Here is a 24,664-nt window from a genome sequence, read left to right as displayed (position 1 = left end):
GTCTGATATGGGTTTCAGATTTAGGTGTGGCAAAATGGCTCAATAGCGCCACCTACAAAATTTCAATTAAGCTCCCTTAGCGCTACGTTTCACGTACAGGTATGAAATTTGGTAGACAGATCTAACAGCCCAATACCTACAAAAAAGCGCCACAGGAAAAAACCCAACAGGAAGTTAGATATTTTGAATTTCTCAGCAAAATCTTGGCAGACTTTGCCATTTTCAGAAATCATACTTTAATGAACCCCTCCTAGATCAACTTCATATTTGGTCAGTCTAATCCTGTGATGTTATATTGTGAAGATCTAGAGTTTTCCCTGAAGGGCGTGTCCGTGGCGGCAGAATTAAAGACTTTAAAAAGGGCAGTTTCTGTGCTGTGTAGTATTTTAAAACCAGACTGGAAAATATCTGAAATATTCACCACCAGATTTACAACAATCCCTGATTTGGCTGATTCCAACGTTAAGTTATGGATCGAACCTGAATTCAGTGCAGTTTCAGTGCAGCTTCAAAGAGCTTTAAACGATACCAGACGAGAAATAAGGTTCTTATCTAGAAAAACCATCACTCATTTTTAAAAAAAAATACAACTGTATATGCTTTATAAACAGATAATCGCCTTGTACGTGCTTCCGCTTTCCGTATTCTTCAAAAAAGCTTACGCTGTATGTCCTCCGCATTCCCTATTCTACTCACGGAAAAAAACTAAACTGGCGCCGTGTTCATTCCCTACGTACAATAGGGAATGCGTAGGACATAGCGCATAAGCTTTTTGAAGAATACAGAAAGCGGAAGCACGTACAAGGCGATCATCTGTTTATATAAAGCATATACAGTTTTATTTTTTTTGAAAATGACCGATTGTTTCGCTGAGTAAATTATCAGGAAAATTTTATTTGAAAGTGAACTAATCCTTTAACATGAGAGAGAAGAATCACCCTGATTCAGTGGAAACACAGACATGTTTAAGGATTTTATTTTTCCCTTTGCTTCCACTGTTAGATTGTGTATTGTATTCATACTCTTGTGTAACCTTTTGTCTGGCTTTAACTGAGCAAGTTGACTGGACTTGTGACGTTACGTTTTCCATAGTGTTTCAAAAAGTTGTGATCTCACTGCCCTGATAACCATGATTTAATTCGTAGTAAAACCATCGTTATTTTAGTTATATTTTTTTGTAAATGTGATGAGTTTTGGAAACATTACTCATGTTTACTCAGAACTCAGTTTAACCTCACTGAGCAATGATCATCTCTGAACCCAGTTTAGACTGATGATGGTAGTTCCTCTTCTCTCTTTTAGCAGATTTCGTCATAATTGTATTCTGCTTTGGTCTCAGCATCTCAACAGCAGAAGCAGAAGCTATTGAGGATCTGGACACTCGTGCTAGACTTTATGAGTCTCTACACATGAAGTCAAGGTGTTGCTGGATCATGTTTATGAATTTTTCCTGAGGGGCTGATGATGAGAAACAGAAGGGAAGACTGACAGAAACAAAATGTCTGATAAGTGTGATTTGTGTCTGCTGGGACTGATCATTCTCTGCTTACTTCTCACAGGTAAAGACATTTCTACATGCTTTTTAAACTCCTGTGAAAGAGTTTAATATAAATATATGTGCATAAAATGTTTAATAGAACTGGTGTGTCATGGAGTCTGTGAATGAGTTAGTTTGAACATGCTTTATTCTTCCTGACATCCATATTCTGATCTCAGAGTCACTGTCACATTTGAAAATACTGTATCGCAATGACTGACACTGAGAATGACCTGCTGTCACAGGGGTTTATGCACTTTAATTTATTAATATTTAGCATAATGATCACTCAAATAGTCAAGTCAATTCACCTTTATTTATATAGCGCTTTTTACAATGCAGATTGTGTCAAAGCAGCTTTAAATTGATAACTGGTACATAATTTTGGCTGCACAGCAGCTCTTAAAGAATAGTGTCAATGCAGGCAGATCAAAGCACTGTTGAATATCAAATTTCAAGTCAAATGTCAAGTGTCCCCAACTAAGCAAGCCAAAAGGCGACAGCGGCAAGTAACCCAAAATCTAACAGGTGACATCAGGTGGCAAATAGGTGTTAAAATGTAAAACCAGGCTTAGTCGGGAGGCCAGTCCTCGAACAGTGCTTTGTTACGATTCAGGCTGCTATCATAAGTCCGATAGGATCGCAACATTCAAAGTATTTATTTCAGTTCCATACAGTTCGTATTCATCACACCGGTATGGACGGTTTGTTGAGGAACTGTGGCACTGGCTGTCGTGTCGATGAGGCCTTCACAATGGATGATAGAGTCGACTCGATCTCTGCTGTTACTTCAGGGCTGTGTTGTGGTCGTGTCATGGCACCAGTCCTCGGTCTCACCTGGATATGGCCCGGATCCGGTTGACTTCGGTAAACCTTGGGATAAACAGAGAGACTAATATTAGCATAGATGCCATTCTTCTTCTGATGTAACAAGTACATCTGGTGTTATAGGAAGTGTTCCCGGTTCCGGCTGACCTAATTTATGCAGCCTAATAATCCTTTAACGGATTTGAAAATATAAATTGATAATGTGTTATGTGTATGCCAGGTTAAAGAGATGCGTTTTTAGTCTAGATTTAAACTGACAGAGTGTGTCTGCATCCCGAACAATGCTAGGAAGATTGTTCCAGAGTTCAGGTGCCAAATAGGAGAAGGATCTACCGCCTGCGGTTGATTTTGATATTCTAGGTATTATCAGCTGGCCTGAATTTTGAGATCGCAATAAACGTGAAGGACTATAATGTATTAAGAGCTCGCTTAGGTACTGGGGAGCTAAACCATTAGTGCTTTGTAAGTAATTAGCAAGATTTTAAAATCTATACGATGTTTAACAGGAAGCCAATGCAGTGATGACAGAACTGTGCTAATATGGTCATACTTCCTAGTTCTAGTAAGAACTCTAGCTGCTGCATTTTGTACGAGCTGTAGTTTATTTATCAAGCGGGAGGAACAACCACCCAGTAGAGCGTTACAGTAATCTAGCCTTGAGGTCATGAACGCATGAACTAACTGTTCTGCATTTGTCATTGAGAGCATATGTCATAGTTTAGATTTATTTTTAAGATGGAAGAATGTGGTTTTACAGATGCTAGAAACATGGCCTTCAAATGAAAGATTGGTATCAAAGAGCACACCCAGGTTCCTAACTGACGACGAAGACTTAACAGAGCAGCCATCAAGTGTTAGACAGTATTCTAGGTTATTACGTGAAGAAGTTTTTGGTCCAAAAAATTAGAATCTCTGTTTTTTTCTGAATTTAGTAGTAGGAAATTACTGGTCATCCAGTTTTTTATATCAGCTACACATTCTGTTAATTTAGCGAATTGGTAAGTTTCGTCAGGGCGTGAAGAAATATAGAGCTGAGTATCATCAGCGTAACAATGAAAACTAAAGCCATGCTTCCTAATGATATCTCCCAAGGGTAGCATGTACAGAGTGAAAAGCAACGGTCCTAGTACTGAGCCTTGAGGGACTCCATATTTAACTTGTGATCGATACGACATCTCATCGTTTACTACTACAAACTGATAACGGTCAGATAAGTATGATTTGAACCATGACAATGCAATTCCACTAATGCCAACATAGTTTTTGAGTCTATTTAAAAGAATATTGTGATCAATAGTGTCAAATGCATCTCTTTCAATAGCTTAGTCGGTATAGGTTCTAACATACATGTTGTTGATTTTGATGATTTAACAAGTTTAGACAATTCTTCCTCTCCTAAAGCAGAAAATGAATTGAATTTTTCCCCAGGGACACTACAATGCACTGTCTGACACAGTACTGTAGGTTGCATGGTTATCATTTTTTCTCTAATATTATCAATCTTGCAAGTAAAGCAGTTCATAAAGTCATTACTGCTGTGCTCTTTGGAAACATCAGAAGTTGAAGCTTTATTTCTTGTTAATTTAGCCACTGTATCAAATAAATACCTAGGGTTGTGCTTATTTTCTTCTAAAAGTTTTGAAATATACTGTGTTTCAGGTATGATTGGAGCAGAAGTGACTGAAGTGTTCATCAGTTCTGGAGAAAATGTCCGTCTGTCCTGTAATAATGCTCTTTCTGACTGCAACTCAACTTCATGGATCTATGGCACACATTCACCAGCAGTTGAAGTGATTTTTTTAGGGATAAAGAAGAAAAACACAGGGAGTTATGAGAGACTGAGTCTGGGGTCTGACTGCTCTCTGAACATCAAGAACGTCACAAAAGATGATTATGGATTTTACAGCTGCCGACAGTTTGTTAATGACAAACAACAAGGAAATGATGCACGTGTTTTTCTGCATGTTCTTCATGGTCAGTTGACGATTATATGATAATTTTAAAAAGTGGCAAAATCTTGATTTAAACTCTCAAGGTTATTGAAATGTTTGTGATTTATGTCTTTTGTTCAGTTTCAGTGTCTCCATCATCATCATCATCATCATCATCATCCTCACAGACTGAGATCAGTCCAGGTCGCTCTGTGACTCTCTCCTGTCAGTTGTATTCTGGATTCTCCTGTGATTATTGGGTTCGTTTTGAGAAACTTCAGCTGTCTTGGGTGAATCAGGCTGGTGTTAATCTGATGACGGACTCCAGATATCAGATATTATTCTCATCAGATCACTGTATCATCACTCTGACTACAACACTCCTGAATGAAGATGACAACAGAGAGTGGAGATGTCAGCTTACTCTCAGAAATCAACTCCAGACCTCAGTCAGATACACTGTGAAGAATTCAGGTGAGGAAACAATCTCATGAATCAGTTCTGGAAGACTCTCTGTTAGACAGGCTATATATAATTACAGATAATGCTACAGTTATCTTATGTGTTAACTCATTAAAATATGATTGTATTCTATAGGTATGAATCATCTGAATAAACATCATTTCTTAACAGCTCAAGATGATTCAACGACAGCAGTGATTCCAGTCCACATCACAAACTCTCAGGATCCTTCAACTATAAACACACCAGAAACTAAAGGTACATCATCACTGTCTTTCTCACATCAGTGCTTTGCAGTGACTTTTCTTCTGAAATCAGTCCCTATGTATGAGCTGTGCATGTAAACTTCACTCCCCTGATGTCAAGAGGTGCTCTAACAACGGACGTTAGAGGCTGGGGTCTTTAGCCTCCTTGTTAAAGGGCCTGACTCCCATGCCGGTGGACCTGGGTTTGAGTCTCGCTTAGAGCAGGCTGTTCGAACAGGAAGGGCTACACCTAGATATAATTGATTCCTTTGTGAAGACATTGTGAGATAGAGGACAGGGGATTTCAAATTGTGTGCAAAGTACCTAATTAAGTGTCAATGTGCTCAAGAAACTTTTTCATTTTGCTCAAGGAATATTAAAATTAATGTCTTGTGCAGTCTGCAATCTAATGAAACTTATAGACTAATAATGTCTGTGATTGACTGAACTCAAAGAAGAAACAGATTCATGTTACAAATGTTTACAAATGTTTTCAAACTTGCACTGTAAATAATAATGAATGGACACAAACCATTAAAGTACAAAAATGTCTCACTTTGTATTGATGATCAAGTATTTAAATACAGGGTTCATAATTTCTGTGATGTGAAGCTCAAGTATTATTTGATGATGATGTTGCATTATGTGTTGAACTGTACTAAGAGATGTGATTCACAGATCCAGCTGACACAGCATCAGAAACTGTCATCTGTGTGACTGCTAGAACATTATACAGAGGTACGACATGTTCATTTATACTGAAAGCTTTACACCATTAAAGTCAGTCAGTCTGTAAATGCTTAATCAATACTGTTCATAGTTTAATACCCTTGACTTCAGTCATGTCCAGTTTCTCTTCTTCTTCTTCCACACATGTTTCCTGCAGTGATTGTGACCATTGTTGAGATGGCAGTGTTTGCTGCTCCTACTGTGATTCTTCTTCAGATCATCTGGGCAAGAAGAGCTGGTGAGTTTGAGCTTCACACAATCTGATGATTCACACTCATCTGATCTGGAACAATCATGGTAAAAACACATATGAGAGGTCAGTCAATGCTTTTATTTTGCAGGAAAGAAGGACTCGCAGCACCCAGTGGAAAGAGCGATGCCTACAGTATTACAATAAAATACTGCTGAGTTTGAGTGAATCTGCAACAATATTTTAAATAGCAAAGACTTAAAGAAAGTTGTTCATTGTTTTATTTTCTTCCTAGGAACAAAGGAAAATAAATCACCCTGAAGAAATAGCGACACCAAGTTTAGTTTAAAATATATTTCACAGTTTAATTGATATTTGCATACAGTGTTCAAGGTCATTTTCTTATGGTTGGTATATAAACTGCTTTAAATGTAATATTAAGTATAGTAAGTATAATATAGTATAGTATAGTATGTTTCATGTAGCTCAGTGGTTAGAGCATGGCACTAGCAATGCCAAAGGTCATAGGTTCGATCCCAGGGATTGCACATACAAATGTATAGTATAATGCAATGTAAGTCGCTTTGAATAAAAGAGTCTGCCAAATGCATAAATGTGAATGTAAATGTAGTAATGGACAGATTCAGACAGGCTGTTTATAAATTCTCTCTCTGTTCTGTGTGATGGAGCAACTTTGGTGATTCTCATATCTTGTCTGTTTATTCCTGTTTTTAGCATCTTTTTTATTTATTTATTTATTTATTTATTTATTTATTTTTTATTTTGAATGATTACTATTAATTTTCTTAATAAAGCCTGTGCAATTGGATTTAATATGTCACCTTTCCTGAGATGTTTGTTACAAATATGGTGATTCCCCTTCATGAGCTTGCAATGTAATTACGTTTCATTATAGATAAACTAATAATGAAATGATTCATTCATGTTCATAATAATTCACAGAACTTTATTGTGATTAGTTCCACAATACTTCACCTTCTTTCACAGCCTTCACAGCCGGGTTACAAGAGCAAAGTTTTTTGGTTTAGGAATTATTATTAAAATGGAATTATTAAGTGCAATTATTTTTAAAATACTTATAGATATTGCCCTAAAATAATTTCACCAACTTAAAGTTTGCATATAAAGATATTTGCTCACAGAGAGTGTGTCGAAACACTGTGTGTTAAAGGGATGGTTCACCCAAAAATGAAAATTATTTTCTAAGTTTTATAATGGCAGTGAACAGGGGTGTTTTTTGAAGCATCCATCCTTCATAAATATAATCCATACAGCTCTAGGGAGTTAATAAATGCCTTTTGAACTGAAGCAATGGGTTTTTGTTCTAAAAATATCCATAATTAAATCTTTATTAACTATAATAACTAGCTTTCGGCAGATGACCGTATGCATCGATTTGCGGCAAAAGAGTGAACTTTGACCCCACGCAATGTTGCAATGATGTAATGATGAACGCAGAAGTGCAGAGTGTAGCAAGTGAGAAATGATATGATTCAAAAGTATGTATCTGTATTAGATAACAGACTCTAATAGAAAATGCATTTAAACTCTTAACAATTTGGGCGATATACAGGTGCTGGTCATATAATTAGAATATCATCAAAAAGTTGATTTATTTCAGTAATTCCATTCAAAAAGTGAAACTTGTATATTATATTTATTCATTACACAAAGACTGATATATTTCAAATGTTTATTTCTTTTAATTTTGATGATTATAACTGACAACTAAGGAAAATCCCAAATTCAGTATCTCAGAAAATTAAAATATTACTTAAGACCAATATAAAGAAAGGATTTTTAGAAATCTTGGCCAACTGAAAAGTATGAACATGAAAAGTATGAGCATGTACAGCACTCAATACTTAGTTGGGACTCCTTTTGCCTGAATTACTGCAGCAATGCGATGTGGCATGGAGTCGATCAGTCTGTGGCACTGCTCAGGTGTTATGAGAGCCCAGGTTGCTCTGATAGTGGCCTTCAGCTCTTCTGCATTGTTGGGTCTGGCATATCGCATCTTCCTCTTCACAATACCCCATAGATTTTCTATGGGGTTAAGGTTAGGCGAGTTTGCTGGCCAATTCAGAACAACGATACCATGGTCCTTAAACCAGGTACTGGTAGCTTTGACACTGTGTGCAGGTGCCAAGTCCTGTTGGAAAATGAAATCTGCATCTCCATAAAGTTGGTCAGCAGCAGGAAGCATGAAGTGCTCTAAAACTTCCTGGTATACGGCTGCGTTGACCTTGGACCTCAGAAAACACAGTGGACCAACACCAGCAGATGACATGGCACCCCAAACCATCACTGACTGTGGAAACTTTACACTGGACCTCAAGCAACGTGGATTGTGTCCCTCTCCTCTCTTCCTCCAGACTCTGGGACCCTGATTTCCAAAGGAAATGCAAAATTTACTTTCATCAGAGAACATAACTTTGGACCACTCAGCAGCAGTCCAGTCCTTTTTGTCTGTAGACGCTTCTGACGCTGTCTGTTGTTCAAGAGTGGCTTGACACAAGGAATGCGACAGCTGAAACCCATGTCTTGCATACGTCTGTGCGTAGTGGTTCTTGAAGCACTGACTCCAGCTGCAGTCCACTCTTTGTGAATCTACCCCACATTTTTGAAAGGGTTTTTGTTTCACAATCCTCTCCAGGGTGCGGTTATCTCTATTTTTTCTACCACATCTTTTCCTTCCCTTCGCCTCTCTATTAATATGCTTGGACACAGAGCTCTGTGAACAGCCAGCCTCTTTTGCAATGACCTTTTATGTCTTGCCCTCCTTGTGCAAGGTGTCAGTGGTCGTCTTTTGGACAACTGTTAAATCAGCAGTCTTCCCCATGATTGTGTAGCCTACAGAACTAGACTGAGAGACCATTTAAAGGCCTTTGCAGGTGTTTTGAGTTAATTAGCTGATTAGAGTGTGGCACCAGGTGTCTTCAATATTGAACCTTTCACAATATTCTAATTTTCTGAGATACTGAATTTGGGATTTTCCTTAGTTGTCAGTTATAATCATCAAAATTAAAAGAAATAAACAATTGAAATATATCAGTCTGTGTGTAATGAATGAATATAATATACAAGTTTCACTTTTTGAATTAGTGAAATAAATCAACTTTTTGATGATATTCTAATTATATGACCAGCACCTGTAAATGTATATGGACCAATCCTGAGGCTTAGGGACACAAGAGCAGTCCAGTCACCAATTCTGCCAAATTATACACTGGTTCTAATGTGCTAGTTCATGGAATCAAAATGGGCTGAATCCCAGTAGCTGGTATGGTAAGGGGAAATCATATAATTAAGCAATTAATTAAGTAATGATTGTGCATTAGTGATGAACACCTGCTGTTAACAAGAAGAATCACTGAAGAAAAGAGAAACACAAGAATTACAACTGACTTCAGTCACAGCCTTATTAATTGCTTAATTATCTCATTAACTTTAACTTTGCTTCAGTGTTACTATAACACTATTTAGAGAGGGACCATATGTACTCTGATGATGAGATTTTACTGTGCAGTGAGGATGATTTTGTTGTCCTCTCTCTTCTTAAAAAGAGAAAAGAAAGAGGAAATATTGCGTCCATCCAATCCTGAGACTGCACAGAGAGGAAGGAGAGTTCCACCTCTTTATAAAGAATTATCCTGAGCGATTCAAAGTTTATTTCAGGATGTCCGTGGCTCAGTTTGATGCTTTGCTAGTGATACTGAAGCCACATATTAAAAAGAAGACCAACAATATATATGTATTCCACACTTTGTCATACAGTGATTTGTGCTGTGAGATGAAGTAGATCAGAGCGCTGGAGAATCACATGAAATGAACCCTCTACTGAATCAATATCAGGAGGCCGGAAGGAGTAACATGTCAGAGGAGAATCAGCCTGATTCAGTGGAAACAGACATATTTAAGACAATATATGAAATATTTTGCTTCCCCTTTGTTAGGCTGTGCATTGTATTCATACTCTTGCATAACCTTTGCAAGAGTAGGACTGATAGGACTGTGCTTTTATTGTGACATTACATGTTTTCCTTAGTGATCTCACAGTTGAGTTTTGGAAACGTTACTCAGTTTAGACTGATGATGGTAGTTCCTCTTCTCTCTTTTAGTGGATTTCTTCATTATTGAATTCTGTGTTGGTCTCAGTATCTCAACTGCAGAAGCTGTTGAGGATCTGGACACTCATGCTAGACTTTATGAATCTCTACACATGAAGTCAAGGTGTTGCTGAACCATTTTTGCTGAGAGGCTGAGAATATTAAACAAGGGAAGACTGACAGAAACAAAATGTCTGAAAAGTGTGATTTGTGTCTGCTGGGACTGATCATTCTCTCTTCACTTCTCACAGGTAAAGATATTTCTACATGCTCTTTAATCTAGTGGGAAAGAGTTAAATATAAATATGCATTCATAAAAATGTTTTAATAGAGCTTATGTGTCATGGAGTCTGTGAATGAGTTAGTTTGAACATGCTTTATTCTTCCTGACATTCATGTTCTCAGATTAACTGTCACATCTGCAAATACTGTTTTACTCCTGAATGACTGATGTTTGACATTGAGAATGTCCTGCTGTCAGAGGGGTTTGTCTACTTTTATTTATTAATATAGATCATAATAATCACTCAAATATACTGTGTTTCAGGTACCAGTGGAGTAAATGAGACTGTGTTCATCAGTTCTGGTGAAAATGTCCGTCTGCCCTGTAATAATGCTCTTTCTCTTTCTGACTGCAACTCAACTACATGGATCTATGGCACATCCAGGCATTCAGAGGCAGCTGAACTGATTAAACTAGGGATAAAGAAGAAAAACACAGGGAGTTATGAGAGACTGAGCCTGGGGTCGGACTGCTCTCTGAACATCAAGAACGTCACAAAAGAAGATTATGGATTTTACAGCTGCCGACAATTTGTGAATGACAAACAACAAGGAACTGATGCACGTGTTTTTCTGCATGTTCTTCATGGTCAGTTTACGATTATATTATCATTTTAAAAAGTGGAATTTTTATTTATTTAAACTCTCATGATTATTGAAGCGTTTGTGTTTGTGTCTTGTGTTCAGTTTCAGTCTCTTCATCTTCATCTTCATCTTCATCATCATCCTCATCATCTTCATCATCATTATTCTCATCGTCATCATCACAGACTGAGATCAGTCCAGGCCGCTCTGTGACTCTCTCCTGTCAGTTGTATTCATATACTGGATTCTCCTGTGATCATTTGGTTCGTTTTGAGAAACTTCAGCTGTCATGGGTGAATCAGACAGGTGTTGATCTGACGACGGACTCCAGATATCAGATATCATCAGATCACTGTATCATCAGTCTGACTACAACACTCCTGAATGAAGATGACAACAGAGAGTGGAGATGTCAGCTTACTCACAGAAATCAACTCCAGACCTCAGTCAGATACACTGTCAAGTATTCAGGTGAGGAAACAATCTCTGGAAGACTCTCTGTTAGACACGCTATATATAATGATAGATAACGCTAGAGTTATCTTGTATCTAAAGGTACATCATCACTGTCTTTCTCACATCGGTGCTTTGCAGTGACTTTTCTTCTGAAATCAGTCCCTAGACATAATTGATTCCTCTGTGAAGACATTATGAGATGGAGTACAGGGGATCAAGAACTTTGTGCAAACTGACTCTAATTAAATTTGTCAGTGTGCTAAAGATTTATTTTTTCTTTTTGCTCAAGAAACTGTCATCTCTGTGACTGCTAGAACATTATTCAGAGGTACGTAAATGCTTAATCAATAACTGTTCATAGTTTAATCCCCTTGACTTCAGTCATGTCCAGTTTCTCTTCTTCTTCTTCCACACGTGTTTCCTGCAGTGATTGTGATCATTGTTGAGATGGCAGTGTTTGCTGCTCCTACTGTGATTCTTCTTCAGATCATCTGTGCAAGAAGAGCTGGTGAGTTTGAGCTTCACACAATCTGATGATTCACACTCATCTGATCTGGATCAATCTGCAATCATGGTAAAAACACATATGAGAGGTCAGTGAACGGTTTTATTTTGCAGGGAGGAAGGACTCGGAGCACCCAGAGGAAATAGAGATGCCTACAATATTACAATAAAATACTACTGAGTTTGAGTGAATCTGCAACAATATTTAAAATAGCAAAGACTTAAAGAAAGTTGTTCATTGTTTTATTTTCTTCCCAGAAAACATAGGAAAAGAAATCACCCTGAAGAAACAGCAACACCAAGTTTAGTTTAAACTATTTTGTACAATTTAATTGATATTTGCATGCAGTGTTTAAGGTCATTTTCTTATGGTTGGTATATAAACTGCTTTAAATGTTATATTAAATACAGTAATGGACAGATTCAGACAGGCTGTTTTTAAAACCTCTCTCTGTTCTGTGTGATGAAGCTACTTTGGTGATTCTCGTATCTTTTATGTTCATTCCTGTTTTTAGCTTTATTTATTTATTTATTTATTTATTTTGCATGATTGCTACTAACTTTCTTAGTAAAACCTCTGCATACTGCCCTACTTAAAGTTTGAATATAAAGATATTTGCTCACAACTGTCGACACACTGTGGGCCTTATTTTAAAAGATTAGTTAGTAATTAGTAATTAAAATTTCCTGATAATTTACTCACCCCCATGTCATCCAAGATGTTCATGTCTTTCTTTCTTCGGTCGAAAAGAAATTAAGGTGAAAACATTCCAGGATTTTTCTCCATATAGTGGACTTCAATTGGCACCAAACAGTTGAAGGTCAAAATTACAGTTTCAGTGCAGCTTCAAAACGTTCTACATGATCCCAGACGAGGAATAAGGGTCTTATCTAGTGAAACCATCACTCATTTTCTAAAAAAAATTAAAAACTATACATTTTTACCACAAATGCTCATCTTGAACTAGCTCTCTTCTTCTTCTTCTTCTTCTTCTTCTTCTCTATTAGAATTCCAGCAGTGTAGACACTGCTAAGTGTATTACTGCCCTCCACTGGTCAAAGTTTGAACTAATTGTTATATACTTGCACTAGCATATTGTATATGACAATTTAGTTCAAACTTTGTCCAAATCCACTTTTGCAAGTATAACAATGGGGAAAAAATGGTCGGCGCACCAGGTGCATGGTCTAAAAGGGTTGTACCTAGTCTCTTAATGAGTCATGGGTGTGTTTTGGGCGTTACGTGCAATAAACCAATCAGAGTGTCATCTCTTATTCTCTTTAAAAGCCAGTGCGCTTGCACCATGGTGGATTTGCTATTTACATGGTGGAATATAGACACCCTCAACCTGACGAGTCATGTGTGTATTGCCACGTTTGGTCAAATAATTAAATAACAAAAAATACTGCACCATTGACTTTAGACCAGGATTCAGCTGGTTTTCAGTTGCCTCAGAATCGCTTGCACCAGGTGTATGATAGGGCCCTGTGTGTTAAAGGGATAGTTCATCCAAAAATGAAAATTGTTGTCTGACGGAAGTGTAGTGGGAAGAGTAATTTATATTTTTATAATATGATGGGTTGATAATCGTTTTCCCTCACTTTTTGTGTGATATTTAAAACAGCCAGCATCAGTGAAAATAACTACATGTGCGGTTCTCTTTTAAGAAGCACTTCTGAGAATAACAAAGGAAGTGAGGCACAGGTGCAAACGTGTTTGTCTACAGAGCTCAGAGTTCAATAGGGCATCTGCTAAGTTTCCCTTTCTCTCTTTTTTTGAAGTTCTCTCACTTTTTATTCTTCTGATCCTTATATGGTAACATGTTTTATGATTGGTTTAAGACAGCCCGCACTAGGTGAGGGAGTTCTTCTCTGTATCTGCATTGAACAACTTTCTTGCAAGAATAAAATCAACAAAGACATTTCCTGACTGTTCGTTTCATTACATTCTCACCATTAAAGGAATAACATTGCTTCAGAATGCTTCAAAAGTACCTTAAAAGTGGAGTCATTATCTAATACAGTAAATATATGATGCTGTAACTGCAACACTGACACACAGTCTCTTGTAATATGCTTGATGTCATGTTTATACATTTCTTTGTAGCAGCAAATCTTAGTCCCTTAAAAGCAGATTCTCCTTCAGTCATTATCTAAATATGAATCATTTTACTGATTTAGAAGCAGCCCTTTGTTTGAAAAATTAATGTGTGCCAAAAATAATGTACAAGTTTAATATATAAAATTAGTGACCATAATAAAGGAGAAGAATTAAAAGACTTGTGAAATTATAGTAATGTGCTCACATACTACATATTAACTTAATTTTATAGAAATTTAGTTTTATTTTATAGAAAGTTTAGTTGAGATAAATGTTAAAAACTGTACACTTTGTTTGATTTATTTAAAACTTGGTTTAAATCAGTTTATTAAACAGGCTGAATTTATGCAGTGCATGTGGTCAAACTAACATGAGTAATGATTACAAACCTCAAAACATCACTGTAATACAGACTCAACTAAGTGACTCAATGGTGATTAAGGAAGTCTGTATGATGATGATATGCTATTATGATGATACACCATTATCATAGTCATTTTTCATAGTCACTTTCTTCTTTTATTTGTTCACTTGCTGTATACAGTGTCAACGTCTTGCAAGAAGCTTTTTTTTTTTTTTTTTTTTTTTACAAATCTACCTGTTAAACATTTTTAGAGCTTGACATAAATAAAAATTGTATTCATTATAGAAGTCTTTGTGACTTTGTAAGAATTTATTAGTTTATAGTTTAGTTTATAAGTTTTTTTTACAGATATAAAAATCACACTTTTAAAATTCCCTTGGAAAATCTAAATTATGTAATCAGATTCCAATAATCAAGTACTTGTAATTCAAATATATTACACTTTTATATTAAGCTTGTAATCAGACTACAGACACCAGTCAAGGTTTTTCACCTTGGCAGAACACTTCCAACAGGAGGATGTTCAAACCTTCAAAACTGGTCAGCTGATTTATCTAAAAGATTTGTGAGATTGTTAACTTGTAGAGCCATCTTCTGTTTTATCAGCACAAGGAAGACACAAGTGTAATAAAATAAATGTTATTAGCAAAAAGATAAACTAACACAACTATTAAATGAATACCATAAATGATAAAGGAATAAAGTGCGTAAGATGCACAAAATACAAGTGATTTAAGTTGGGTGTGGTTATGGAGGAGTTACGCTATGCCTGGTTCAGACTACACGATTTTAGCATGTTTTTGCCACAATCTGCTTGACGTATGTTGTCGTGTGGATTTGTAAATGACGGGCCGGCCATAAACTGGGACCTGGAATGTGCTTTTCCCTACAATATAAATATAAGAAAGAAAAACATACAGGGACATTTTTGCCCTAATATCCTGAAATGTAGGGGCTTATAAATTTGTAATAGGCTTCATTACTTTTAGTCAGTTGTTGGTCTGCATCATGAAGTGCAGGTCAGAGCAGGTGCATTAAATGCATTAATCATAATCACTTCAAATTAATGTGTAAAATTTACAGCCCTAATTGATATATACAGCACACCACATCTTACTGCCATCGTCTTCCAGACTAAAGGAATGATGTATACATGTATGGTTAACACTGATTGGTCAACACAGTTGTCAGCAGGAAGCTCCTTTCACCAATGAGAAACCCAGTAAGGGATTGGAATGTGAGGAGCTCCTCGTCACCTGTCCACTTCTTAAAATAAAAGACTGGAAATAGTGACATGTTGGGGTGGATCGTATAGGAATATGAAGCCAGAATCTACTCTGCAGACCATCTCAGCACCTCAAGACTTTGAGAGGGATTTTTCACAGAGACGACAGAATCTACAACACAGACAGCGAGCATGTGAGGAAAATGTGTTAAAGTCATTCAGACCTGAGAGATTTTGTGTGCTTTTTTATGTTTGTTTCGATGTTTTGACTGATAACTGTACTGAATACCTCATATTATTAAAATATACTGGAACATATACTGATAAATACTTTACATGGAGCATACGAGCCACGTGTGATATTTTAAATCTATATATAAGTGTTAATATGGATAAATATGAATACAGTTTGGCACTGGAAACAGTTGCTTTGTGATGCTTTTTATTTTAAAGGTTTTATGATCATTGTTAGTTCATATATACATACAAACCTCTGACATGTTAATGATCCAATTACTTTACTGAGATTAATGTTATCATAAAATCCAACTATATATAGATTCATATGGACAATTTTTTTTTTTTTTTTTTTTTTTAGTTTAGCTGTAGTGATTGAAGATGAATTAGTCATTAGTGTTTGTTTTTGTATTATTTGTTTTATACATGTAATATTGTGAGAAATAACAGTATTGTCTTTCAGTAGCTGTTTTATAGTCTTAGCATATATCCTGATTTAAATAATGTGTGTCTAACAGCAAACACATTAGCTAAAACTCTATTTCATGTCAATAGTTCCTGTTTTCACCTCATTTATTATGCTGATGTCTTCAGATCTGCTGTAAACTGACACTTAAAGCTCATTTCATTGCTGTCAACAGACTGAGGGTATTTGTTGGTTACAAATATGTCCATTTATTTCTGTGTCTATGCTTTTAACTCTTTTTCTTACCATTATTTATATTTGGAAGAATCTACATTATTTATATTCATCTTATCAAGATGTCAATATAAAAACAAACTTCGCAACTGATATATTTTTGATTTTGGCAGATCAGCTTCTCCCACTGCAATTCATCATCAATGAAGATCCTCCCACATCACTCGCATCATCAGTGAAGCTCCTCCCATTGTACTCACATCATCAATGAAGCCCCTCCCATATCAAGCCCATCATCAGTGAAGCTCCTCCCATTGTACTCGCATCATCAGTGAACTCTGCAGAATTAAACACACTGAAGATACTGAAGAACAAAGAGGTTGGGGTTTATTCTTCATTCAGTCACTAAAATGAAAAGCACAAGCACAAGTCTCTAGTTCATTTTTAATTAAGTCAATTGTAGTTCTAGTAGTGCCAAAGCAATGGTGTGCCAGAGGTGCTCATACACCCAAATCCATCACTTGCACAGCTCTTCATAGCGATTATATGGCATATATAAATATTATGCACAGTATGGTCAGGCTTCTCCCATGCTTTCTCTCTCTCTCGCACATACATTAGCCTACCTTTCAGAAGTGCATGTCAGGCTTTAAAATTCATTATTCAAGATCATTTGTTTTCATGTCCACATTGTCCACATGTCAAATTTTTCAGTGTACATCAGGGTGTTTTGCATGTAGACCAATACCTCTCTAAGAGTGGCTTTCTGTGTTTGCCCTGTTATGTGGTAGGGGGTGCTATTACGCATCTTCTGAAAGATTACTGAATATCCTGTTCCCTTTTGATACTTCACTCATACTGAATATGGGGAAAGACTCATTTTTCTCTGATTATTGAAGCCTTTTTCAATAACACAGTGTAACTGCATGGCCATTGGTTCGAGCAGTGAAACTTTTTTGAAACAATGATGGAGCGAGCTCACTGAAAGAGTGAGCTCAATGCTCACTTATGCTCAGCTGAACATGACATGCTCTCTAATATTTGTGATTATGCTGGACCTCTGTGCATGTCACTTGCTGGCTCTGCTCCCGCTAGCAGCGTTCATTGAGGAAGAGCAGTCTCACTTCTGACACCGCTCAGCTGAATATAAAATGACGCTCTCCCCTGACTCATGATTCATCTGAAAGAGAATTTTTCTGTGGTGTTTGCTGAGTTTGTCAGCGCGTCGCTTGACGGTTTCACCCCACAAGCCGCGTTTATTGAGAACGAGCGCTCTCACTATGAGGGTGCGAGAGCATATCTTTCCAGCATTTGTTTTAAAATGCAGAGCCTCTCAGCGTGTCACTTGCTGGCCATGACTAGCTCCCCTACAGCTATCAGGTGAGACTCATGGAATATTTTTCTTCTAATGACATTGTTTCACTGAAGTTTGTGGTAAATGCTGAATTCCAAGTGCGTTGCTTGCTGGCACTGCCCCGCAAGCCGCCTCCATGGAAGATGGACGCTCTCACACGAGTGGCTTACCAATATACAGTCCTTCTCCTTGGGCTGTCCCTAGCTCTGCGCACTTTTATGAAGTATATGGACTTTTGTATGGACTCTTTCCCCTCTGAAGCAGATGTGAATCCGCGTTTTTAATTACCTTGACAACTGGCTCATATTGGCCCAGTCTCAGGATAAGCTAGCATACAACAGATCTGTGCTCCTCAGCTACTTGAAGTGTCTGGGACTCAGGGTCAATTTCACCAAGAGCTCACTTCTCCCCAGCCAACATATATTGTTCCTGGGAGCTGTTTTCGACAGTCTCACCAGTGCGCACTCTTGCCATTCAGCAGCTCATGGTTTCTATCAGGACCAGAGCCCATTTCCTCTGAAGTGTTTTGATGGCTTGCTCCTCCCCAGTTCTATAGCTTGGCACCCTACGAATGTGGCCTCTGCAGCACTGGCTGAAACTTCGGGTTCCACCTCACGCTTGGCGGCACTGCCGCTTCCATGCCAGGGAGAATCAGGCCTGTTTAACAGCCCTGAACCCCTGGAGAGACCCTCAGTGGTTCGACCATGGGTTCCCCTAGGGGCGGTATCCAGAAGGGATACTACCTCGGAGCAATGTCCCCTCAGACAATTGGACGCTCCACTCCCAGACGGATCTCAAAAATTGGGAGATCTTCGGGAATGCAGAGGCGACCTCTTCGCCTCAGAAGACAACTTTCACTGCCCAGTCTTCTTTTTGAAGGACAAGGATGCGCTGGCCCACGACTGGCCCAGCCTCCTCCTCTATGCTTTCCCCCCGATTGCTCTGATCCCTCAGGCCATCAGACATGTCAGGGAAGACCATAAGTCCTCAGAGCTGTTCAGGCTGTCAACGACAGGCCCCGTGGCCAATTCCCCTGAGATGGGACCTCCTCTCTCAGGCAAACAGGACAATTTGGCACCCCCAGCCTGAGCTGTGGGCTTTGCTCCTCTGGGCCCTCGATGGGAGCATGTCGACTTCCCCAAGGATATACTGAATACCATTTCTCTGGCTAGAGCTCCATCTTCTAGATGCCTCTACACCCAAAAATGGTCGGTCTTCGCCGCCTGGTGTGCGGCCCGGAACGAAGACCCATTTGAGTGCGGCTGCTGCGGGCAGCTGACCTTCGGTCCCTCTCGTTTAAGATCGCTCTGGTTCTAGCATTGGTCAAGCATGAAGGCGATACGAATTTGTGCGTCGAATTTGGGTTTAATGACTTGAAGGTTATGCAGAAACCCAGGCATGGCTACATATCTAAGTGCTCTCAACTTCATTCAGAGCACTGGTAATCACCCTCTCAGCACTACCTCTCTCAGGGGACGAGCGCGAGTTGGACTTACTCTGCCCTGTTAGGGCTTTAAGGACATACATCAAGCGTTCCGCGCCCTTCAGCAGAACCCAGCTCTTTGCATGCCCGGGTTCTTTCAGCATGATTTGATGGCCTCTACGTAGCCCGTCAGTCGTGCTGTTATTTCATAGGAGCCAGCTCACTCTTAAGCATGTGTAACTATGGGGGATGTGACGGCTTATCCTTACTTATCCCCTAGGCCCCTTCGGTGCCTAAGATAGTTTCAGTTGTTCCCTGCCATGGCACGGCGTGATTTTATTCATTCCCCATATGTGGTATGAGTGAAAGGAACATACTCGGTTATGAACCTCGACTTGCTGAGATACGGGAATGAGTACTGCGTTTGTTGCCGTGCCATGGAGCTGCATGACTCAGTGTTGTCGCTTCAGTCGATTGACCTGATTTGCTATGGAAAAATGCTCTCTTGTATAGCCAAATGCTCCACCCATTTCGGCGGGCTCTGGTGCGCTGCATCGCCATAGGCTTGCGCAGCTCTACCATGCCATCATTGGTTCAAAAAAGTTTCACTGCTCGAACCATTGGCCATGCAGTTACACTGTGTTATTGAAAAAGGCTTCAGTAATCAAAGAAAAAGGGGTTTTTCCCCATACTCAGTACTCGTTCCCATATATCAGGGAACCAAGGTTAAGTTTGTAACCGAGCACATTTAAAACACAGGTGACGATGAAGCAGAAACAACCATTAACATATGAAATTGTATGCATGTAAGATTATTTTAATCTCTGTTTATTGTCCCTAGTCATGCCTCATTCTCAAGTTTGTCTTTTTCACTCATTGAATGCATAGGCCTATGGGAAAAGACCCATGAACATGAAGCCAATCCGTTCACAAAACCTTCTCCCAATCTTGCTTCAGTACATGGCTTTTATACATGTTCAAGGGGTAGTGTAGCAACTGTCCAATGAGACTATACTTTCATGATATAGGAATGTGGTACATGTAGAAAAACAAGTCTAAATATGGTCAACTTCTGGTCAAGTACCCCTGCCTTCCTGAGGATCCAAGAAGACCCTTTCCATACTTGCAATACAAAAGTCAGGGACCATTTCTTTGCAGCTTTCCAAGAAACACACACACATATACATTGTGTACATTAAAACCAGATGTGTGATGAAACAATAACAACTCTTCTCCGTTTTACCTTTGCAGCCTTAAAGACCAGGAGAGAGAAAACAGGGAGAAACAGGGAAAGAAAAGTCAGGCTGATAAGATATCTTACAATGCATATTTAAAACAATGTGTCATCAACATAAAAGCATATGAATCAAAACTGCCAAACATTAGTGAATGAAATGTTGATGTAGCTTTTTGTAGCGTGTTGATGGACTTTATCTTCATCATTTATGTCTTGATCATCACTGTGAATCAAATCCAGACATAGTCATGGACATAGAAAATGATCAAAAATGCTGAAAGTGGCTGGCAACTTTTTTCAAATACACTGGAAGGGAAAGAGTTAAGATTTCAATAAAATAGAATAAAATATCAATCTAAATGTTGGTGTCAAAATTATGGCATTATTGTGTATTTTTATAATATTGACATTAAGTGAAAGTGACATGAAGCCAAGTAACCCATACTGTCCTTTGCATTTTAACCCATTCAAGTCAGAGCACAAACATTAGGTAATAAATTAGATAATTGTATCATTGATCAAATATATTTAATAGTTCTCAGTGAAGAAACATGGGATTTGTGTCTATAATGTTTTAAAATAATAATTGGACATGTACCTCATTAATGGAGATTTTCAGGGACAGATCATTTTAAAAAGGCATCAAAATGATCATAATATTTTATAGCAGATGTCTACTTTCTGCTATTAGATCAGGGCTTACTTTTATGTCCTTTGACTTCATATTTCTCTCTTTGAAATGTTTTTAAATTATGTTTTGAAATTAAACTAAACTGTTTTCTTTCATTTCAGACCTGATGGAGGAGAGCGAGGAGAGTGAAGAACTGAGTGAAGTGGAGGAGAAACATCATGACAAACCTGGAGAAAAACCTTTGAGTTGCTCAAAGAATAAAAATAAATTTTTAAAGGAAAGAGCAGCCAAGAAATCTACAACCTGCACTCAGTGTGGAAAGAGTTTCACAACCAAACATGATCTTGAGCGTCACATGAGAGTTCACACCGGAAATAAGCCGTTCACATGTGATCAGTGTGGGAAGAGCTTCACCAAAAACCTTAAAAGCCACATGAGGATCCACACTGGAGAGAAACCGTTCACATGTGATCAATGTGGCAAAACATTTATTGGGTCATCAGAGCTGAAGGCACACTTGACAGTTTATACGAAGGAGAAACCATTTTCATGTTCTGTGTGTGGAAAGAGTTTTTCACAGCTGGGAAGTTTAAAAGCACATCAGAAAATACACACTGGTGTGAGAGAGTACATGTGCTTTGAGTGTGAGAAGACTTTTATTACAGCGGGCCAATTAAAACTGCACCAGAGAAATCACACTGGAGAAAAACCTTACAAGTGTTCACACTGTGACGCGAGATTCAATCGGTCATCATCTCTGAAAATACATGAGAGGATTCACAGTGAAGAAAAGCCGCACACGTGTGATCAGTGTGGAAAGAGTTTCACTATTAAATGTAACCTGAAGAAACACATGAAGATTCATGCAGTGGAGAAACAACAACACTGTAGTCTGAAATCACAAGTCTCTTCTATGTGACTTAGACACAGTCAAATCATCCTGTAGCCCAAGACTAGTCGCCCACTGAAGCTAAGCAGGGCTGAGTCTGGTTAGGAATAAATGGGAAACTCCTGGGAAAACTGCGCTGCTGGAAGAGGTGTTAGTGAGGACAGCAGGCTCCTTACGCCCCAGTATAGTGTAACAAGCTCCATCCTTTGAGTGGATGTTAAACGGAGATCCTGACTCTCTGTGGTCATCAAAAATCCCATGGCATTTCTTGTAAAGAGTAGGGGTGTCGAATTCCCTCCATTGGCCCTTATCAATCATGGCCTCCCAATAATCCCCATGGTTCTCAAGCTCTAAATTTCATCACCAGGATAGTACCTGTGTCATCTGATTTAACCTTTGCCGTGCAGGTTGCACGTGTGCACTCATTGTGTTTTGCACTACTCAGTTGTTCCACGAGGTGGCAGCACTGGCCTGGGCCGTTGTTTCACAATAGAAAACAAAACTAAAGAGACAACAGATGCCCACATTAACCCTAAGGAAACAAGAATGTGTGGAAACTGGTCCAGCTGTTGTTCTGCAGACCAACACGGCTTTATATCTTTGTAATAAAGTCTATCTTCTGGCATCAAAACACCAAGACTTTCACAGTGGTGACAGAAGCCACAATGCATGCTATTAAATGGACTTTAATTTGAAAGGCTACACGTTCCACTGAACACGTATGCTAGATTATTCTCGTTGCACCACACTGTCAGCCTCTGTACCCCCTCTCTGTAGGCACACCCATTGCCTCTGGTGATCAACTCCACCATAGTAATGTCATCTGCGAATTTGATAAGGGTGTTAATGTTATAAAATGGTATATAAAGAGTAAAGAAATGGGCTCAGCACCAAAGGTGTAAAGAGTACCTGAAAGCCATACTTGAGTAAAAGTATTGATACCTTACATCGAAAATGACTCCACTACAAGTTACAAGTAACCAATTCCAATAAGTCTTAAAGTATCTGATTTTAACAGTCCTTAAGTATTTTACTCATGCTGAATGTAGGCTCAGAGATGCACTAGTCCTGAGAGACTGCCAGTTAAAATAAGAAACAATTGATTTGTAAGATGAGAAATCAAGTTTATTTTCTAAAATCAAAATAAAACTGAACACCTCAATATTGAGGTGTAGGTTCAATACAGAAACAAGTAAAAACTACATTTACTTGCTCAAAAATGTAGTCAAGTAGAGAGTAAAATTTGCCAATATCTTTGCAAAACAATACAAAACGGAGTCTTGAAGCAGTGAGGATGATTTTGTTGTCCACTCTTCTTAAAAAAGAGAAAAAGAAGTTCCACCTCCTTATCAAGGAGCTGCGGGATTATCCAGAGCAATTCAAAGTTTACTTCAGGATGCCAGTGGCTGAGGTTGATGCCTTGCTAGCGATACTGCCACGTATTACCACATATTAAAAGACCACCAATATATATATTTATTCTGCACTTCGTTTGTCATAGAGTCACTGACATCCTTCTTCACTAGAGAACAAAAGAAAGCATACAAAACTATGGAGGCATAGGACTTTTTTGTCAGTGGTTGCATATGGAAGTTGTATTAACTTTTGACAAAGTGGTCACTGCACACACTGGCATTATCCGACTCGGCTCCTCCCATCTTCAGACTCAGGATTACTGCGTTTTTTCAGTCAGTTTCTTGCATTTTTCCCCCAACAATGAACAATAAATTTTGGTACATGATAAAAGCTCCTTGTGTTTTCTCGGTTTGATCGATTAGTGCAACCATAAACGTTGCAAAACAAAGGCATTTTATAGTGCTTCCCTTTGTAGAAAATCACTTCCTGCCCTCCATCTGAATTTTGTGCCATCCTGTGACGTCATGTGCAAACAACTTATTCTGCTGCATAGCATTACCTGAAATCTGATCTTGTTTTCCCACATGGAAAGAACCTATATGTGGATATATGCGCATATATGAAACCTATATGCAGTGTATATGCACGTATATGCTGCATATATGCGTATGTATGCCACATATAGGCAAAATTGAGGTGCATATGTGCATATACAGGAAATATAGGTCTCCTGTATTGCTTCTTCATATCCACATATAAGCCCTATACATACAAGATATGTCTTCTATATAGCTAATGGCAGGATCTGGTCATTTTGTAGCTCATATCTCATTTTTGACTGTCATACATGATGCCTAGCTCATATTTTCTATTATCAAGGCAAAAACTAAGAATTAACGAAAAAAATTATGCAAGAACTTATGTATGTGCGAATGTAGCAGTTATGTATTTAGACAATTATTTTGTGATTCCACTTGCCATGACCATATTTGGGGTTTCCTGCCGCCATGCTGACTTGGGGTGTTGACGCACTTTGCTGCTTCCCAGTCTGCATGAGACATCACAGCGGTAGGTCGCACAAAGTTTTTGCGGTGATTCAATTAAGGCCATGTTTCATGTAACAGCTGAATTCACATGATATATTTGTATGATTGTAATCCAAAACCCCTCTGTGATGTACATTCAGATGTTTCGTTGATTATTTTTCTTTACTTAAGTTACTTTTAATATCTCTCTTTCTCAGCGTTGTGCGTTGCTGCCGCATGCTGTTTGTATGCTGCACAAGTCCTCATATATTGCCATTTGTGTTATACAGAATAAAGTGAGGA

At 38.3% G+C, this 24,664-nt stretch overlaps 2 protein-coding genes across 5 annotated transcripts in view; both read left to right on the top strand.

Moving 5' to 3' along the window:
• Window positions 1-1,175: 1,175 nt before the first annotated feature.
• LOC125280355 overlaps window positions 1,176-24,664 on the top strand; it is a 29,281-nt gene continuing 5,792 nt past the window's right edge. Inside the window, exons 1-7 of one of the 4 annotated variants that reach the window (XM_048210849.1) lie at window positions 1,211-1,559; window positions 4,025-4,339; window positions 4,438-4,770; window positions 4,894-5,016; window positions 5,682-5,741; window positions 5,890-5,970; window positions 6,074-6,756. In XM_048210849.1, coding sequence (XP_048066806.1) covers window positions 1,499-1,559; window positions 4,025-4,339; window positions 4,438-4,770; window positions 4,894-5,016; window positions 5,682-5,741; window positions 5,890-5,970; window positions 6,074-6,129 — 1,029 coding nt within the window. In that variant the 5' untranslated portion in view covers window positions 1,211-1,498 and the 3' untranslated portion in view covers window positions 6,130-6,756. Of the gene's footprint in view, window positions 1,560-4,024; window positions 4,340-4,437; window positions 4,771-4,893; window positions 5,017-5,681; window positions 5,742-5,889; window positions 5,971-6,073; window positions 6,757-24,664 lie in introns of those variants that run through there. The other 3 variants (XM_048210879.1, XM_048210869.1, XM_048210903.1) reach the window with 3 other exon arrangements.
• On the top strand, window positions 9,701-12,647 carry LOC125280404. Its single transcript, XM_048210918.1, has 6 exons — window positions 9,701-10,303; window positions 10,600-10,923; window positions 11,022-11,390; window positions 11,665-11,703; window positions 11,803-11,883; window positions 11,994-12,647. The coding sequence occupies exons 1-6, from the start codon at window positions 10,243-10,245 to the stop codon at window positions 12,047-12,049; spliced, it is 930 nt and encodes a 309-aa protein (XP_048066875.1). The 5' UTR covers window positions 9,701-10,242; the 3' UTR covers window positions 12,050-12,647.

This window comes from Megalobrama amblycephala, linkage group LG1 (genome assembly GCF_018812025.1).
Source record: "Megalobrama amblycephala isolate DHTTF-2021 linkage group LG1, ASM1881202v1, whole genome shotgun sequence".
NCBI classification, from domain to species: Eukaryota; Metazoa; Chordata; class Actinopteri; order Cypriniformes; family Xenocyprididae; genus Megalobrama; species Megalobrama amblycephala.
This window is presented reverse-complemented; position numbering and strand designations above follow the sequence as displayed.